The sequence below is a fragment of the Hypomesus transpacificus genome, chromosome 21 (genome assembly GCF_021917145.1).
Source record: "Hypomesus transpacificus isolate Combined female chromosome 21, fHypTra1, whole genome shotgun sequence".
Taxonomy (NCBI): domain Eukaryota; kingdom Metazoa; phylum Chordata; class Actinopteri; order Osmeriformes; family Osmeridae; genus Hypomesus; species Hypomesus transpacificus.
This window is the reverse complement of record NC_061080.1, coordinates 4,132,393-4,152,679: the sequence shown is the minus strand read 5'-3', so window position 1 is coordinate 4,152,679 and position 20,287 is coordinate 4,132,393. Positions and strand designations below refer to the sequence as shown.

The following is a 20,287-nucleotide window of genomic DNA, read 5'->3' as shown; positions in this document are numbered from 1 at the left end:
GTGTGGCCGGGCAAGGCATTCCGACAATTTTTAATCATAAAAGGATGAAAGCATGACAGATTTTACTATTAGGACATATACTGGTGCTTATACAGAGAACACTGTACCACCTGTAGTCCTGATAAAGCAATCAGCAATCTAACAGACGTTTGGCCGTGACCAAAAGCAAAACAAATGTAACGATTTTGTCACTTATTCATCTCCTTCTAAGGGGCAGCTCAGGCAAAAAGGGCAAATGGGCTGTTGCCCAGGCAACTTCATCTTGACGATCTACATTCAACATTTGGGCTTGTTTATTTATAAAAAGGTAAAGGGTATATCTGCACGTCATTGCACTGTACTAATACACACGTCCAGTTTTCCTGCATCACAACATAGCAAAGGTACAGACAGACCAGCCTTACCCAGGTCCAGAAACAACATGCAAAGTGGATGAGTTGACTCCCAAGATTACCTTTATGAAATATCCAAGAAAATGGCTGTACATCATTTCTACCCCAAACTGGCCTGATGCGATACACATATATGTTTATGGAACACAGAGATTTCCCTGGTAGTTGTGAACTACAACCTTGCCTGTCATCGCCATCATCCATAAAACATAGTTGAGCTCGGAAATTCAGTTCAGAAAACACTTTCAGTTCAGCAACCTGTGTTCAGCAACACTTTTGATGGCTTATGTGACCTTTACAGTTCTGCAACAACAGTGCATAGGCCCACAGAGTTTGACAGCCAGTAGTTCAAAGGAGGATTGATCAGTCAGTTTAACAATCGTGTGCAACAGAGCAGTTCAACATCACTTCCTCTCCCAGAGGGACAAGATGTACAGATGAAAACAAATCCTAACGGGGTTAAGATGTAAAAATAAATCTTGTTTTGTTTATGGTCAGGAGTTTTGTTGGTGAGAGACTGAATGTTGTATAATTCAGGCAGTTAGAGTGCGGGTATACATCTGACCTGGGCAAAGTGGCTAGTCAGTTATACTGAACACGACACATTGGTCAGAGGTCATTGGGGTATGGCAATTTACAGAGCAGAGAGAGGGAATAGTGTAAATCGTATCTTGTCACTAAACCACATTTTTGGAACACACTTTTTCTGTGAGGGGCACAGGCTGTGAACTATGTGGTCCTGTGTCCTTCTTTTCAACCTGTGAAAAGCTTTTACATCATGACATGCTGCAAGGTAAGTTTATTCATGTAGCACATTTTATTCACAGAGGCATTGTGCTTTACATAAATACAAACAAAAGGAACATAAACAAAGCAAAGTGCCTCAGAGTGCAAATCAACAAAGAATGATATATACAGTACATATATACACATGTAATTATAAGAAGTGATATTATTAAATTAAGAGTGTTAGTTTTAGAGGCAATCAGGCACATAAAAATACATTGTAAGATGGAAATATTGCTACATTTGGGACACATCTAACATCTTCTGGCAGTTTGTTCCAGTTGTATGCAGCATAACAGCTAAATTCTGCTTCACCATTTTATATTAGCACTCTGGGCTTTACTAGCTGATCTGAGTCCATAGATCTTAAAGCCCTACTCAGTTTTAAATATTTTAACTAATCAGATTTGTATTTTGGGCCCAAACCAATCAGTGAGTATAGACTAATGGTAGCACTTTAAAATCTATTTTGTGAATAATTGTATGTTAGGATTTTAGAACTAGAGTAATTTGCTCAGTTTTCTTGATCTTGTATAAAACTGTCGCATTTTGAATGAGCTGCGGCTGTTTAATGTTTTGTTTCGGTGGGATGACCAGTTAACAGACCCTGGTAGTAGTCCACCCTTCTATAAATAAAAGCATGGATGACCTTCTCTTAGTTATTTTGGGACACCAAACCCTTGATTCTGGCTTTATTTTTAAGATGATTTAAAGCTGTTTTGGTGATTGCTTTCATACACTTGGTACAAGTGAGATCTGAGTCTATTAGAATTATTAGATTTAGGACTTGGTCTTTGTTTCTTAGAGCCCGAAGGTTGGGGTGTTGGTGACATAGCTCTGGTCTTCATAAACGGAACACTAGGCCTCTCGTTTATGTACCCTTTCTTAACAGAGACATCTTATTTCAGCATCCAGAGTGATTAGTAAGTCAATGTGGATCTTAAAATCTCCTGTTGGGATAAAAAAATATACATATATGTACATAACTGATAGTAGTTCAGCAAAGTCATAAATCAGAATATTCAGTCATGGCAAAACATATCAGATATCTTTTTTCTTATCGCTGTGAAAAGAAATATGTTGTGTTTGTGTGGGTGTGACGGAATGAATGTTATGGGAAAAAGCCATAACATGCAAAGCCATTTTCCCCACAAGGTTAAACACATCTTTGATCTAAAAAACGACTGTTCAAGGAACAAGGAAACATGATAACCAAGGAACAATGAAGTGTTGTGTTGTGAAGTGCACGTGTGTTCCTCACCTTGTAACAATGAAATATCACAACCAAGGAACATTAAAGTTGTTTTCACCAAAAATACCCTGCCTTGAAAACATCGGATCAATCTTAACCAGGTTAAAATGTTGTGGTATTATGTTTTAAGATGGGACATTAATGGAGAGGCTGGTGTCCTCACTCCCTAGGAAGGTTACTGTGATTACGGTCCAGCCGTCAAACGGAATTAGGTCTCCGTTTACAGCATAGACTTCCAGATCATCTGCACATCCAAGGAGCTCCCGAAGTGGCCTCACCTCTGCATGTGACAAATGCTCTTCCTTCCATGCACGGTCCACCATACTGACCTGCACGCCTCTGCTGAGAAGCGCCTTTACTGTCACGCCATTCGTGTTGCACTGAGTCAACGCCTTGCTTCCAATCAACTTTGTTATTGGGTCATTTTCGGTCTTACCGGGGTCCTGAATACTTGTCCCTTGACCCTTGGATATCTCCTCCATAGTCATCGATCTGCCCTTTAGTCTCTGGTGGGTGGGTTTTGGTTATATTCTCCCTCCCTCGGCCTAACCAGCTGTGGCCAAGTAACGTCTGTTTTGGGTGTTCGCACTACGGTCACTGGTCGCCCCTATTCAGTGACCGGTTCCCGGTTCCCTGCCGTTGTGGTCGTTGTAGACGAATGAGAGTCGCCCCTTGGGGACTGTAAAGTCATGGACTACCCGTTTGGGTGGTTCAGTTTGGCATACAGGTGGTGTGGTGTCGCTTCCTCGTGTTACAGGTTCAGCACGGTCAGTGTTTTGAGTGGGTGATGCCTGTACCTCAATGGCATGTGGGTGTGACACAGATGTAGTGTGAGTGTGTGCATCAACATCAGATATATGTACCACATCGCAAGTCTGTTTTGCTGAACTTACAGTGTCTTCTAAAACCAACAGTTTTGTCCTCAGCTTCAAGCAGCAGATCACTCGATATAAAAGCATCGATGTACTCGAAACAACTCACTGTCCTCCAAATCTAGTTCAGATGAGTCTGTCCCTGGCAGTGATTCAATAATCTTGATGATGAGGAACAGTTCCTCGGCAGGTAATGTGACCAGGTCCTTCCTGATGGACCACATCAAGCGTTTCCTCGTACGATCTGCCATGATATCCCTTTCCGTCCCCCTCTATCACTGCCTCGATCTCAGGGTCAAGACAACTGTCTTCTCAACTCTCCTGGTATGTTCTGTGGCTTGTTGCCACAGTAGACATCATAGCCGCTGGCCTCAGCCCTCGCTTCAACGTCTCCCTGGTTCCGCGGTTTATCAATGTTTGGATCAGTCTCCACACGTCACGTGGAACGATCCCGGACGAGCCCCCAAAAATCTGTTGCAGACCTCGGCTCAGGAGTTGTGACTGGCAGATTACTGTTACCTGTGAATACAGGAGAGAATGAAGAGAATGAATGAAGAAAACAGGGAGTCGTGTCTGTACTCTCACCGCTCTTGCATACATGTCTTTTTTTTACAACAAATTACCCTCACTTACAACACAGTTAACTTTCTTCAACATGAACAAAATTATTTTACACATTTTCAAATTCTAATTTTTTTACTATCACAATTCAATGTTCAATAAACCCTCATTTATCCATATCTTACATTTTATACGCAGTAACTGAATAAAAGTCTTAATTTGTTCTGGTTATGTTCACATTTTAAGATCAGATTGAGAGGCAAAGCATGCGTCTGACCCCCTGGGTTCCTTGTTAGTTACAGAGGGTTCCATTTTGTAACATACATCTTCAGAATTTCACCTTAACCTTCAACCTTTCACCTTTAACCTGTAATAAATCCTTAATTTCACTGGATTACAATTAATACATTTATGTATTATTATGCAAAATATTGAATGAATGAAAAAAACTAAGGATGTCCCTTTCTTCATGAACTACCAGCAGCAAATTATAATAAACAATCATATTTTATTTATTATTATCATTTTTATGGGTGCTGAGATAAAATTTAGGGGTGCTTGAATTTAGGGGTGCTTGAGCATTCCCGATGTGTGTCCCCGATCCTGAAATGGAACCCGATTCACTGCCACAAGAGACAGCACACCTGGACATGCAGGAAGAAGCGGCTCCAACTCCTGGACACATGGGCAGAGTCGTATGTACTCACACAGGAGACTGATGATGCAGCACTGGAGACAGGGGATTTGGACATACAGGAAGGTGATGCCTCCACTCCGGAGGGGGACGACCACCCAAGCCTCGGATGATGAACCTGACATGCAACCTATGAATACATTACATTTAGTCATTTAGCAGATGCTCTTCTCCAGAGGGACTTACAGTAAGTACAGGGACATTCTTCCCGAGGCCAGTAGGGTGAAGTGCCTTGCCCAAGGACACAACGTAATTTGGCGCAGCCGGGAATTGATCCGGCAACCTTCTGATTACTAGCCCGACTCCCTAACCACTCAGCCACCTGACTCCCTGGATACCCGCCCAGAGAGAAAGCAGCGTCCGCCAAGGATGCTGACATATGAGCAACTGGGTAAGCCACCTGTGGTAGGAGAAGGCTTGAACAATTTGCAGATGAACTATGGCCTTCCATCAGTTCACACCTTGTGGCGCCCCTGGACTGGGATGGACTTAGAAGTACAAGGGTGAATGAAGATGCACCCATGCAGACACACAAGAAAAAGACTAAATGAAAAACACAAGAAAAATGGAAAACAAATATTTTTCAGTGTGTAGATGTTCAGTGTGTTGTTCAATGTGTCGTCCAGTAAGTGCCTTAGTTCCCTAAAGTGGACAGGGAGTTGTAAGCCTACAGGCCAAGCATTTTGAAGAGTCAGAAACTGGAGAATGATCGATGATTTGTGTATAATTTGGGCCTTACTGCCCTTGAGTGGGGAATAAGAGCCTAACGGTGATCAACTCACCTCCACTTGGAAGGGAACATGTGTTATGAGGTATTATTTAGACAGTTGTGAACATTTTTATTCGAGGGGGAGAGCACGGTTCTTGTTTTGAGTTATGTGGTGGATCCAGATTGATTATAGACAAATGTTTGTTATGATCCCTTCTATCAATATTTTAAACAAAGACATATGATTAACTAAACTGCATGAGATTGGTAATGGAACAAATCAAATGAATCATTAGAACCCTGAACTCAAAAGCTAAATTCCAAGTATCAATGAACAGGTTGAGTGACTAATGTGCGGTTATGCCGCCACCATGTGTTTACAATAAGAAACAACAATTTTCCAGACGGACGCTTGTTGGGTTGTGTCGCCTATGGCTAGCTTGTTCTTTGAGGAGGTCCGGTCATCCTGAACCATAAACCTGAGTACATGCTCAGGCCTGTTATAAAGACATGCATTCTATAATATTTAATCAACACATACTTTTAAATCCAGCATATTACATCACCTTCAGAAGTCCATGAGCCTAAACCCAGTGGTTTAATGAACGTTTAATTACTTTAAATACCAATAAATAACATTGTATGTTCGATTTATTTGGATGTCTTTTCTGTTTTGACCATGACTGTAAAAGTTCAGTTTATAGCCAATAGATGGCATCAACCCCTTTGTAATGTATTGTATGTCCACTATGTTTTTGCTAATGACTTTTAAAGTAGAAACCAGGTGAAAGCATTATTAAGGCAATACATTTCATGTTATAATTATTATTAACAACAGGCAATGTATAAAAACGTGACCAAAATACTTTGAAGCTTTATCCAAAACAACACAAACGTGACCAAAATACATTGAAGCGCTTTTCAAAACAACACTGTCCCTTTAAATGCACAATCAAACAGCAAACGATTACTTTGGTGTAATATAAAATTCGTGCAGAATTGAAATGACTGAGACTTGAGGATATTGCAGAAGTAAAACATGTTTCATGTCTGTCCTTGATATCTGACGTAGAGCTTGTTCACAATCTTATACATTTTAGTCTTCATGCAGCCCATGCTGGTAAAATATACTGTTTGAACGTTACATTCTCAGTCTTATTACATGTAAATAGAACTGAATAGATTTCTCAACACATCAACAATGTATGTCTTCTGGCATTCTCTATAGATAGCATTTGGTTGATGAGTGAGAGATTTTCTCTTTTGAAATATGACAATATTAATGGATCGAGTCCACCTTCCTAAATATCAGCATTTTCATGTAGAATCTAAAGGTGGCTTGTGTAGTCAATTTGGTTGCAATATAAAGGAACAAGTTCATCATTTGTGCTTTTATATTTATAAAGGGTTATTCCATCTTCTCTCTCCATCTTTGTCGTCTTTTGGACTTCTCAGTTCTGGTTGTTTGAGGTTTCTATTTTTTTCCCCCTGTGGAAATAGACCCTCTTTGGTCAGCAGATTCCTGGCAAAGTGTGATGTCCAGTCTCTCTCAAACACAGCCTTAACATGCTCCACGATACCGGGCCCTCTGTCCTCCAGACTCTGTGAGGGCCTAATCACCAGCCCTGCTCCCGCATTATAGACAAACTCTCTCCCCACCCAGTCGTGATTCCCTGGAGAAAGACAGGTTACATTCCTCAGATGGATCAAAGTCAGATGAATCAATGAACGGCAAACAATCAGTGCAAGTTGACAAACCGCCCTGGAGGAAATCAATGAGTTGACCGATCAATGTGAACTTCTTACCGATGTACACTGCGCTGTCGGTCACCATGTACTTGTTGTGGTTGAGCACTTGTTGAACGCCATCCATCCACTCCCGTTTGCTAAAGAACTTCTGCGAAATGTAACGGTACCGGTTAAAGGTTCAAAGTTAAAGGTGAAATTCTGCAGATGTTTGTAACAAAATGGAACCCTCTGTAACTAACATGGAACCCATTGCTATTCTGACCCCCTCAGTCATACAGTACCACTATGTAATGGGATGAAACTATGGGATGGATATAGATCATTGGTAAAGCATTAGACTGCACATCAAGGTTCAAATCCCCCCTTGAACAATGCTTTGGATAAAAGTACCTGCTAACAGAATACATTATAATTACCACTGTAATGACATGCCTGTTGTAAGGGAACGTCTGATTACTCACCACCTCCAGAGAACAATTTGTCAGCTCCATACACAGTGACTTGAGGGAAGTCACAAAGTTGAACGTGAGAGGGTGGGTCTCCTTCCAGAAGCTGATTAACATGCGAACTCTGACCCCCCTCAGGACTACGGCCTCTCGGATCATCTCGTCGATAGCAGACCAGTATCTGAGGAGAGGGAAGATGGGGGAAAAAAGGATGTTCGGAACGAAACATGATGATCTCGAACCAATTACTGCTTTTTAAGTCATAGGCAGCTTTATGTTTCGAAACATCTTGAGCATCTTGAAACTCAGCGTGTGTTGTGAAACGCTTCTGCTGAAGGGTGGAGAGCAGAGGATCACCTTGTGATTACAGTCCCCCGGTAGGTTCTGTTAAGCAGTGGAAGGTAATCAGTTATGGATATGTAGATAAAGCTTTTGGCATCCCGGATGACTTCGTTAATGGCGTCTACATCTTTGGTTCTGTCTTTTGGACAAAAGGATTCAGGTGAAGCCTAGAAGAAAGAAAAACATAATTACATAGAGATCCAGAATGACGAAGCATTTAACGTGCTTTTGATTGATTTCTAAGTTTAATTAGACCGTTGACTCTTCCCCAACTTCTCAGAGTTTCGTAACTCTGATTAAAAACATCCATTTGACATCCTTTGACAAAATCCCTTAATTGAACGATGCACTGTTAACCAAATCTTTCGAATCAAGTTTGAGTTTGCAATTAACTTCCAAAACATTCTCCCCCATACATATTTAATGAAGTCTGAGACTTTGGAGCATGGAGGAAGAGGCCAAGACGAGAAGAGTCGTTTCCAGAAACAAGCATCACTGTCAGACGCAAGCCAAACCAGCAAGAAACAAGAGTTTGCCAACAGCGAATCACAGCAGGGCAGACAACATCATTAATTCCTATAGGATGATAAATGTATCCAACATCTCTGATAAACATCTGGTCGCTAGGCAGATAGATTCATTACTGTCAAGTAAGACTGTCTGTGACAGTCCGACTCGAGAAGTACCTTAGCGTAACCTTCACATGATTAACAACCTTAGACAATTGTGTCTTGTTAATTGATGATGCAATATATTTTGAGTGTCTCATCAATGTGTATGGGACTTTCTCCATCCAGACTGAATGTTGTTGCAGTTAATTGTTGCATGTAGTTGCAAGTGGCTTGCAGCAGATGGTAGCGAATCAGAGTCTCCGAAAACAAACGGGAACGTGCGACATACACGTGACGAACACGCTTTAAGCGTGCTCCAACCGTCACTCACGGACACGTAAGCGGTGGCGTCCGTCTGGTTGAGAGTGAGGGCGAGGGGGCTGTCTTTGCCGTAGAGGGCTGTGACTCTCTTGGACCAGATGGACGGGATGTAGTCTCTGTACTGGAGCTGCCAGTAGAAGGAGAAGACCCGGTGGAGGTCCAGAGCCAGGCAGCTGCAGTTGTAGACGATCACTCCCAGCTCCTTCCTCTGTGGGGGGGGGAGAAGAAGAAGAGCGCAGGAGGAAGTACAGAGGAACGTGGGGGGGTCAGACGGCTGAGCGGAATCGGGGCTAGTAATCAGAAGGTTGCCGGTTCAATTTCCGGCCGTGTCAAATTGACGTTGTGTCCTTGGGCAAGGCACTTCACCTTACTTGCCTCGGGGGAATGTCCCTGTACTTACTGTAAGTCGCTCTGGATAAGAGCGTCTGCTAAATTACTGAACGGCTGCTGACTGAACGGCTGACTAGTCAGACCAGAAATAAGGACTTTGGGGGTGTTTAGGAAGGAGAATAAAAACGGTGGTGAGGTTGATTGCAGGCGAAATGCACTGTAAGCTAAAAGAATAATGTATCAAACTAAAAAGAAGCGTCTCTGAGGAGTTTTTCGGAAATAGGATTTCTTTGATTTAATGTTTCTTGGTTCTGTTTGCTTGGCAGGTGACCAAGAACCAGTCATGTCCAGAACTATCCACATAACAAAAAGTGTTACCATTCCAATGTGTGTGTGTGTGTTTCTGTGTGTCTCTGTGTGTCTACTTTTGGCTCCTATTGTGTGGTGATTACACTCAACAGTACATTCACCAACAGGACTGCACTGAGGCATGAAAAGTGCCAGGTAATCACTTTCAACAACAGTATGCTAATAGCCTATGGTACCTTGGACAGTACTTTCCAATCCAGTTTGAATTCCATCCAAATGTCTAGTGAAATGCTGCTTGTCTATATTTGGTGTGTTGCACCATTGGCCTCCTATCTGTACTGGTCAAAGTAAACATTGACTAGAAAGGTAAGGTTGCATTACATTGATAAGCCTCTATCTGGTCAAATCCGCTGATTGAATAATTCTCAAATATTACAACTTTAAAAGAGTAAGCATTTATAAAAAGCGACACTTTAGATCAGCAACACTTTCCAACGGAATCATTTGAATCCCTATTCATCACAAAATCGACCGATTCCTCAGTCATTCAAAACAAGTTTTGAAACATTGTTTCGGAGAAAGCTCTCCTTGTTTCCGGGTACCTTGGACAGCGCCCTCCAGTCCATGCCTGCGCTCCCGATGTACACGTGTTTCCTGTCCACGACCCAGAACGACGAGTGCAGCCCCCCTCTGGTCAGAGCTGTCATGTTCACAAAGCCAACCACCGCGTCTGCAGGGCAGGACACAGTCAGACAGGCCTCGGGCAGGCGGGACAGGCAGACAAGCAGGCGGCACAGGCAGACAAGCAGGCGGCACAGGCAGACAAGCAGGCGGCACAGGCAGACAAGCAGGCGGCACAGGCAGACAAGCAGCCTTGCAGGCGAGCTGTATCGTTTGACAGGAAGCCGAAGCAGTGTCGGAAAGCGTTTGCAAATTCACGATGTTTGACCTTGTGGGGAGGTTTGGCGAGGAAATGAGATGGATGAGATTGTGCCGGGCAGTGCGATGGATGATGTTGGCTGCATGAGGTTTGTCTGTTTGCCTCGAAATTGAAAGGTAAATAAAAGGTATACAATATATTGTATCAGGCTTTACAGTATTCTTTGAAGGATGGAGTATGCTCTAATTACAAATCATGTTTTATTCATTAAAAAAAAGGGGGGTTATTTTTTCTCTTGACTCTAAATGGGATCATTTGAATGTATTTGCAGTTCATGAAGGACAGTGGAAGTGAAGTGCTTTTCTGTGCTTTGCTGAAAAGGTACATTGAGAATCCCTCACCATGCTTGGCCATTGCCCTCAGCTCAGTATTGTCTGTCAGGCTACTGGCAACCTTCAGCTGAACTCCACTTGACCTCAGATTGACCAGCCTCTGGAACAACAACTGGCCCTGAAGAGGAAAGCAAGGGCCATATATTAGCAACGTTGCGCTTTGTGGCGCAGTAAAAATCCTTCTCACCCAAGGACTGTTATGACAGAGCATCTACTGTGTGAAATATTGTCAGCAGCACTCCATGAATAGTGAATTGGACTTTCTTTTCAGAGTTTGGCACTATAGAAAATTACTTTTTTAGGATATAAACAAGTGTCTTATTCTGTACCTCTGAGGCAGTGTTGGGCCATGTCTCCTGGTCCCAGGAGTTGAGGTCCCAGACAGGGGAAACCACCTCCACAGAGCGCTTGGTCCGGTCCAACAGGCTGTGAAGCCCTGACGTCAAGGGCACATGGGTCATACCATTTATCGAAAGGGGGAGGTCTTCTGGAATATTCTCCACAAGGGTGATACTGGTGAAAGATTGCAGTTTTAGAATCAGGATTCTCCATGTCACAGTTGACTGAATTGATCAAATTAGTTTGGAGAGAAACGTGTTTGTCTTAAAACGGCCCATTTACCAACCACACACTGAACACTTATCGTTTCGTATACCAAGCCCCTTAGGGCCTTCAAACCCGATCTCGTGTACGTTCTCGGGTGTTACCCTGCACTTTCCGTCCGACCTCGCCCGACCTCCTCACCTGCAGTCTCGGCCACAGTTCTCCTCGGTGATGCCGTCCTCCTCATCCCCCCACATGTCCACCGCCGAGAAGATCAACGCCAGCAGGACGGCCAAGCAGCACAGCAGGGCGAAGACGGCCACGCACTTCTGCTGCGACTGGAACACGGAGGGGAAACAGCAGCAGTTAGAACAGACGGCAATCAGTTTGTCTCGCACAACAGAACTGGGTCGTGGAACGCAACCCCTCCGCCGAGGTCATCGAACGCAACTCTGAACGCCCGGCTGCGAAAGGCGACGGACGAACACCAACATGAAGGGTTGGTGAACGTGACTGATTAGATGACGATCGATACATTTTTCATTTTTTTTGTTGCTGGCCTGGAACAGCAGGGCTGTTGACCATTGGAGTGTGACACCCAGTGGATGCCATTGATTAGGACTCAGGGATGTCCTGATTGATCCATCATCACGATCCTCGTCGGACCAGGTCCTCTCTGATCTGGCAGCTAATCCTGGATCCTTCCCCATGGACCAGTGCTCACAGATAGCCGAGAAGGATTCACGAATTCTACCTCATGGCAAGTAGTGCAGGGCAGGTGAGGTGGAACGTTCTGCAACTGAAGGCAAATTGATTCCCAGCGCACCTCCATTAGACCGAGCAGAGAGAGGCTCCTCAGTGTGCATGTGTGTGCTGTGGTTTGCGCATCACTGCTTTGTTAAGACGCACCGATACTGAGAGGGTTCAGTAAACCAGCTTCTGTTTGAGGGAATTCGTTTTTCAGCACAAGTAAGTGTGTGTGTGTGGGTGGGTGGACGTGTGTGTGTGTGGGTGGGTGGACGTGTGTGTGTGTGGGTGGGTGGACGTGTGTGTGTGTGGGTGGGTGGACGTGTGTGTGTGTTTCGGTAGGTTCAGGTAATTGGAACGACTGTAGGTTTGAATGGAGGGAGATGCCTGTTAAACGTCAATGTGTTCAATGGTTCAAATGCAAAGCGTTGCCATCAACGGTAAACTTTGAGAATCTCGATTTTCTTGTTTTGTAAAAGTGCCGACCGGCAGTTCTATTTTTGCTTACGTTAACAGTTCTCTGCCATCTCATTCTCTTCACTGTTTGGCCCTTTGGCACACGTGTTGACAACTATGTCAGCTTGCGCTGTGTGTGTCTCTGTATCACATTATTTATTCTCTTTTCCGCCGGATTTTGTGCATCCATCATAAACAGTTCTCGCTGGCTTGTCTTCGGGGCGTTAAGGAGCGGGAGCCCTATTATGAAGTGGAGCCGAGGAAAGTCTGACAGTTACTGTGAGGGAAGAAAAAACCAAGAGCTTCAGCACGGCGTCCAGACAGCATGTCCGCAAGGGTCGGGATCTGTTATTCTCTGCTCTGGCCTGTCAGAGGGTCCCCAATTCACAGCATGGGAAATGGGTGGATGACAGGTGACAGGTGGATGACGCATGGGAGGTTGGGGGGCCAGGGTGGTGGGGCCTAGGGTGGTGGGTGGTGGGGGCCCAGGGTGGTGGGTGGTGGGGGCCCAGGGTGGTGGGTGGTGGGGGCCTAGGGTGGTGGGTGGTGGGGGCCCAGGGTGGTGGGGGCCTAGGGTGGTGGGTGGTGGGGGCCCAGGGTGGTGGGTGGTGGGGGCCTAGGGTGGTGGGTGGTGGGGGCCCAGGGTGGTGGGTGGTGGGGGCCCAGGGTGGTGGGTGGTGGCAGCCCAGGGTGGTGGGTGGTGGGGGCCCAGGGTGGTGGGTGGTGGCAGCCCAGGGTGGTGGGTGGTGGGGGCCTGGGTGGTGGGTGGTGGGGGCCTGGGTGGTGGGTGGTGGTGGGCATGAGAGGTTTGTCCGAGAAGACCAAAGAAAGGAAACTACCTGTCCTGCAGTCGTGTTCTTAGTCCCCCCCCCCTGTCCCTCCCCACCTGCACACACTCTCTCTCGAGAGAGACCAACCACCACAACTTCGAATGGCTCAACTAAACTAATGAGAAATGCCCTCAGGACATTCCTTTCGGAGAGGACGCTCTGCATGGAGGGAAGGCACGTCCCCCTCAGAGAACCATGGTCCAATCAATTCCAGCTCCCCATCGCCCTCTCCTCCGCTCAACGCTGTCTGTCTCCAGCCGGCTCAAATGAGACGAGGCGGCGTCCGGATGCACTTCCTTCTCCCAGGCTGGAGCGTGTCTGTGGGCTCCAGCCTGGGAGAAGGAAGTGCATCCGGACGCCGCCTCGTCTCGCTGCCTTCGCTTGGTTTAGCCGAGTCAAGGACCCCGGCAATGTTTTGACTATGTCGGTGCCCGCTGGGGGATACCGTCCACAGCAAACACACAGCGTCTCAGTCACACGCGGCCGGAAGAATAAGAGGATTTGCGCGGGTTAGTCGGGCGTGGAGCTTGGAATTGGAAACCATTTTTCACGTCACTCAAATTTACCATCCTACTCTGTGGTTGCTCTTGGCCCATTCAGAGATTTCATGAAGCATGTGGTATTACTGGAATACAATTTATAGGACATGCGAAAATCTTAGTCAGATGGTAGTTTTGCAGCCCAGATGTGACAAAACAGTCACATTACACACTCTGTCCCATTAGAAATCAAAGCAATAAGCAACGTCTTGGATATTATAAATGAACAAAATAGAGACTTAGAGAGCCAAACAGGAAGATGGAGAGGAATGGTGTCCAACTCACCTTCATAGGCTCATTTGTCACTGGCCCCGCCATGTCAGTCGTAGTCTGTTCCAACTTCAGGATCGTGGGAAAAACTACAGTTCAATCACTCCTGTCTACATGGCACGTTGCCCCTGTGACCACACCGGCCAGTCTTCACTCTGTACCACTCCCCTCATTGCCGAGCCACGCTGGTCTGAACGGTGTGTGCGTCGTGTGTGGTGCGTGTGGTGTGTGCCGCAGCCCCAGGTCTGCTGCACGCCCTGACATGGCCCCTCCAGTGCCCCTCTCTCTGCGTGAGGGCGTGTGTGTGTGTGTGTGTGTGTGAGAGAGAGAGAGTGAGATCTTGTGCTCGCTCTCCTCCGTTCCCTCTCAGATAAAGGGAGAGGGAAACAGGGAGAAAGTCAGTGCCCTACCCCTTCTGACCAAACATCCAATACAATTCTCACTCAGACTCAAGAGTCCTCCCTCCCCTACACTCCCCTCCCTCGTCCTCTCCTCATCCTCCTCTCCTCATCCCCCATCCCCCTTTCCTCCTCACCCCTCCTTTCCCATCCCTTCACTCCTTTTCATCTTCCTTCCCTCCCCTCCATCCTCCTCTCCTCATCCTCTTCTCCTCATCCCCCTCCCCTCCCCCAACCCCCCTTTCCTCCTCACCCCTCCCCTCCCTTCCCATTCCTTCTCTCCTTTTCATCCCCCCTCCCCTCCTCTTCCTCTTCCTCCTCCTCCTCCTCCCCAGCCACCCTCCCTCTCCAGTATTTTACCTGACTGCTGAAGCAAAATTCAACTGGCAGAGAGAAAATGGACTTGGCTAAGGGTGCTGAGGAGAAATCCTTAAGCAGTGTCTCCGGACGAGGGGAGGCACAGAAGCAGCTGCAGACAGAAACCGCAGAACGTTCTCTATATTCAAATACATCTCCATTAATCTATCATCTAGATCAAGATTCATTTGGAATCATTAGTCATTTTGAAGGACATGCTGTGAACATTTCAGAGCACAGACCAGCATATGGAGATCTGGAAGTCACACACCTTAAAACAAACCAAGACTATGTATACATTATAAATAACACTGGAGGTACAGGCACAAACACTGTGCTTACTGCACAGAAACACTCACACACACACGCACACATGCACACACACGCACACACGCACACACGCACACACGCACGCCAAAACACACCAACACACATGTGCACTTTACTCAATGCCTTGCATCAAGCCAAGAATAGCTCCCATTCGATACAGAAAGCCTGTTCAAATATGTAGACAAAAACATAACTGCACAGTGTGCTTGAATTTCGTTTTCTGTGTTTTCATTTTAAAACCGAATAATTATTTCCTTAAATAATTTCACACTCAAGCATGCACAAAACTCACACTTCATCTCTGCCACTCAGGTGCGTGTGTGGGTTTATTACAGGAATACTTGGCATGGTCTAGCATTACTGAGGAACACATGCAGCCAACCGCAGGAGAAGGATAGTGCTGAATGGGGACCCATGGGGAGAAAAAAGGAGGGAGGAAGAGAAGGAAGAGGAGGTGTGGGCAGAGAGGGGTGTTCAAGTTCAGCTAAAGGGAAACTTCCAGGACTTTACAGTAGCGTTACAGTGGGAGTACCTTAGATGACCTCCTCGCTCCGATCTTAACTCCACCTACTTCCTGTGAGGTGGCTGCTGATAAGAAACTAAAAACTTCATGTGACAGTTGCAGTGAGACTCTACGATGTTACATCACCTGGGAACATTATGCAATTTCCCCGCCACCAATTATATACAACAGTAAATATAATTTGAAAAAGGGACTGTGAGGCCTTAAAAGCCTCACAGGCACATGGTATACCATATAAAGGATGAGGTATGTGTTTTCATGTAAATAAACCGTTTGTTTACATTATTGTACCTTGCACTTACAGTTAGCCTTGTAATAACTGAGGCTGAGAGGGCTGAGTGCCTGGTGGGGAGGACGTGGCTCCCACTGGGACAAAGTCACAGAGGGAGAGAGAGAGACAGAGAGAGAGACAGAGAGAGAGACAGAGAGAGAGGGGGGGGGGGAGAGAGACAGAGAGAGAGAGAGAGAGAGAGAGAGAGAGAGAGAGAGAGAGAGAGAGAGAGAGAGAGAGAGAGGTGCCCTCTAGATGTCATCCTGTTGAAGAGAGAGCGAGAGACAGACAGAGAGAGATTCTGAGGTTAGACCGGAGGGGCAGAGTCATATCCCGAGGGGAAGGTGAATGTTGCCAAAGGTCCGCACACACACGTGGGAGCGACACACACAAATGCACACCACACACACACTTTGATGTGCAGGGGCAGCAGACAGGAAGTAGTGACTAACAAGACTGTACACTCCCCCACTCTCCCTCTCCCATCGTCATCGAGACAGAGGACAGGTCTGATGGTAAGAGTTGACATCCCAACTAACGCCAAAGTCCATGAAGAGGTGGGTCATCAGAACTACAACTCCCAAAGGCACCTTATACTTAAGGGAGAGGCTGTTAAACAATGTGGACACAGCAACACGTGAAGGGCGATCGGTTGTCGACCTTTAGTTACACCTATATGCAACCACCTTTATTTCGTCTCGATCCGACCCGACAGCAACATCACTTCCTGAGTCCCCTGAGGTGCCATGCAGCCGTTGCTCACAGTGGTTTCCTGTCCTGGAGTTACATCATTACAGTGGCTTCAGCCCCAGCCACTGTAACCTCCTCCTCTCCTCCTCTCTCTAATTCTCCATCAGGGACATCATTATCTGTGTGTGTACGGCCCGGCGCTCACCCCACAAGAGACTGATTAAAACCACACCTGCCATGAAGAGGCCACCGGGGTAGGCAAACTGGCTGAACGCACAGTAAGCGCCTCTCGAACCGTAAACACACCCGGCGTGTGCGTGTGAGTGTGGTGTTTCTCTTGCAGTGACACGAGGAGAACCAATGGCGTGTCACTGCTAGGTTTCTTTGGAGCGTAAACTTGTTCGGTCTGTCCCAGGGCCTACCTGTGTCCCTGCTGCGCCGGTGGTGTCATGTGATACGCCTCTCCGTACATGTCTGAAGGGTATCCACACGCTGTGGCTGCAGGGGGCTGATGCGGGGATGCAGATATACCTGGAGTTTCACCTTCACACCTCTGACTCGCTGAGTCGCCCTCACAGGAAGCGCCGTTCACACTCACGCCGAAGGTCACGTCCGCGCGCGCGCGCAAGAGGGCCGGGGCGAAGCCGTCGCCGCGGGACGCTGGCACTGTGTCAACCGCGAGAGGGCATACGGAGGGAGGGGGCCTGACGGTGAAAAATGAGGCCGAATTGGTGCAGACGGGAAGTTGTGAGAGAGGTCCAAATGGAGACGAATGGAGAGAGCTGCTCCACAAAGCTGGGCTGATGAGACTCTGGTCCAGAGCTGCTCGCTGATGTTCTGGGTTGGATCCGGTCGAGCCTTACCAAAGGAATATCCTCTAATGGAGAAAAATAAAGGCTGAACTTTGCAGAATAATTTCTCGATCGCACCATTTAATACTGATTTGGGATCATTCGCAGGAGCCAATTAACACAGCCCCAAACTATCTTGCGAAACGAATAAATCTTCACAGATTTATGGAATAAATATGTTGGTTCTGTTGAAGATTGGGGGTTTATGCATATGTCTTATTAGTGTGTGTGCGTGTGTGTGTGTGGGTGGTGTGTGAGTGAGTGAGTGAGTGAGTAGACAGTCACATGTGTGACTAGGTGCTTTTAAGGACAGCCTGGCCAGCACAACAACCACATGCCTCCTGCTCTCATCTAAGATTCCACTGCAGGTCGCACACACACACACACACGTACATACAGTACACACACGTTCACACGCACAAACACACACAGAGCGGGGGGTTCAAAGTACTCCCCTACACACCGAACCATGAAATATTTAGAGACGAGTTAATCTCAAAAGCTGCCCGTCCAATAAAAGCATGCTTGGAGCATGGAGACATCTGCACTGTGAGGCCGTTCAGAACATGACATCACAGTAGCTTAACCTATCGGGATCCCAAGATTCAGCATACATCACCAGGCATGAAGCCCACATTTCTCTTGAGCCGTGGCATCCATAAGAAGGAGGAGGAGTTTCAAAGTTTTGCAGAGAGCAAAAAGCAGGAAGCAAGACAGAAAACGAGGGGGGGGGGGTGGGGGGGGGGGTGCCAATAATCAATTCTCATTGGATGCAGCAAAGCACACATCCCATGCTGCAATTCTCCAGAGGCTGGAAGACTGTGCTGCCAGCATGCTAAATGAGCAGGCTGTGAATGGATGACGCTAACACGCTAAGTGAACAGGATGTTAATGGATGAAAAATAATGGGTTGTCCATGAAGAACGCTAGTGCGGTTCTAAATCGAATATGAACACAGCAGAACTACGTTGGTGGATTGCTTCTGTTGGTTTCCAGATACACACCGCAAGTTAGAGTTGGAAATAAAATACCATGCATCCACAGAAATATAACTGATAGGAAACCACTTGATTTGATTACAACTCCAGGGCTTGATCATACAGCCATATATGAGACCAACCTGGATTCCCTTCTAACTGAAGATGTTATGGACCAATAGTACCAAAATATTTTTGTACATCAAACAAATCAAATGAGTGTGCAGGCAATTTGAAGGCCTAGTCTGTTCCAATACAGAAGCTCATTTAAATAAACTCTTATAAAACAATAAACCAAAGCTTTCAGCTTGTTTCTATAGGACTAGGAGAACATGCCCCATTCATCCCAGCCACTGTCCCAGCCTCTGTCCCAGCCTCTATCCCAGCCTCTATCCCAGCCTCTATCCCAGCCTCTGTCCCAGCTTCTGTCCCAGCCTCTGTCCCAGCCTCTATCCCAGCTTCTGTCCCAGCCTCTATCCCAGCCTCTGTCCCAGCCTCTGTCCCAGCCTCTGTCCCAGCCTCTATCCCAGCCTCTGTCCCAGCCTCTGTCCCAGCCTCTGTCCCAGCCTCTATCACTACTCTTTCCACAACAGAACTCAGAGTGCAGGTTTGAGGAGCGTTCAGGACACTCACCTGTTCCCTACGCCGTGACCATATGGTTGCAGGGTGGTCCTGTTGATGTGCGGTGGTGTAGACAGTGTTCCCCAGGCGACCAACGGAGGAGAGGGTGACTGGGCGAATGTCACCAAGCCCCTTCAGCCGAGAACCTTCCGGGGGCCCCATAGCTGGCCTGGGTCCCCAAACAGCACCCACACGGACAGACACACACACCGAGAAGGAAAATATCCTGAAGAAACTGTCTATCTGATTTGGATCTGTCTATCTCTCTCTCTCTCTCTCTCTCTCTCTCTGTTTTCCTAACTCTCTTTCTCTCTCTTCATCTCTCTTGCTAATAAACACTCTCCTCTCTTCTCTTCTAACTCCTGCCAGTCTCTGGATGTCGGGACACACCCAGTCTGGTGAGCCCACAGCTTTACAACCCAGTCCACCCCCCCCCCAACCCAGTCTCCACCCCCCCCCCCCCCCCTCCCTGCCCTGAGCTCCAGCAGCGCTACACTCTCCCCCATGCAGTGGTTAGGGTATCCCAGGCATGGTGGGAGGGACGAGGGGGGGGCGTGGGGGTGAGGGGGAAAGGGGGCGGGCCACTGTAATGGGTGGGCGCAACAGGGGAGAGCTGCTGCTGCAGCGGAGGAGGAGTGGGAGAGAGGGAAGTATGAAGTGCACTGACTGCTGCTCACACACACACACACACACACACAGGCACTGACTCACACACACACACACACACTCACACACACACCCAGGCACTGACTCACACTCACACACACATACACTCACACACACACCCACGCACTGACTCTCACACACACACACACACACACACTCACACACACACCCACGCACTGACTCACACACACACACACACACATACACCCACGCACTGACTCACACACACACACACATACACCCACGCACGAACTCTCTCACACACACACACACACACATACACCCACGCACTGACTGCTGCTCACACACACACACATACACCCACGCACTGACTCACACCTCACACACACACGTACACAAACAAAACATACTGTGTGTAGGCAAGCCTACTGGCGCAAGCACAATAAAGCAGTTCAGCCAATAGTCATTTAGTTGTCCGAAAGTTGGCCAGAGTCGGGTTATTTATTAGTGTGACACAACTGTTACACTCAGAATGTCCTCGGTTAGCCTTAACAAAACTCCCAAACGGCAGATTGTCAGAAAATAGCAAATAGCACGGTGTCCAAATAGCA

At 46.9% G+C, this 20,287-nt stretch overlaps 1 protein-coding gene across 1 annotated transcript; it reads right to left on the bottom strand.

Annotated features, from left to right (window-relative positions):
* Positions 1-6,246: 6,246 nt before the first annotated feature.
* On the bottom strand, positions 6,247-14,135 carry pld5 (phospholipase D family, member 5). The gene is made up of 10 exons (XM_047044118.1): positions 14,047-14,135; positions 11,391-11,527; positions 10,976-11,159; positions 10,656-10,764; positions 9,977-10,104; positions 8,746-8,943; positions 7,819-7,970; positions 7,477-7,642; positions 7,073-7,163; positions 6,247-6,939 (listed from the first exon to the last, which is right to left on the bottom strand). Exons 1-10 carry the CDS (start codon positions 14,077-14,079, stop codon positions 6,665-6,667), a joined length of 1,473 nt encoding a protein of 490 aa, XP_046900074.1. The 5' UTR covers positions 14,080-14,135; the 3' UTR covers positions 6,247-6,664.
* Between the last annotated feature and the right edge of the window lie 6,152 nt (positions 14,136-20,287).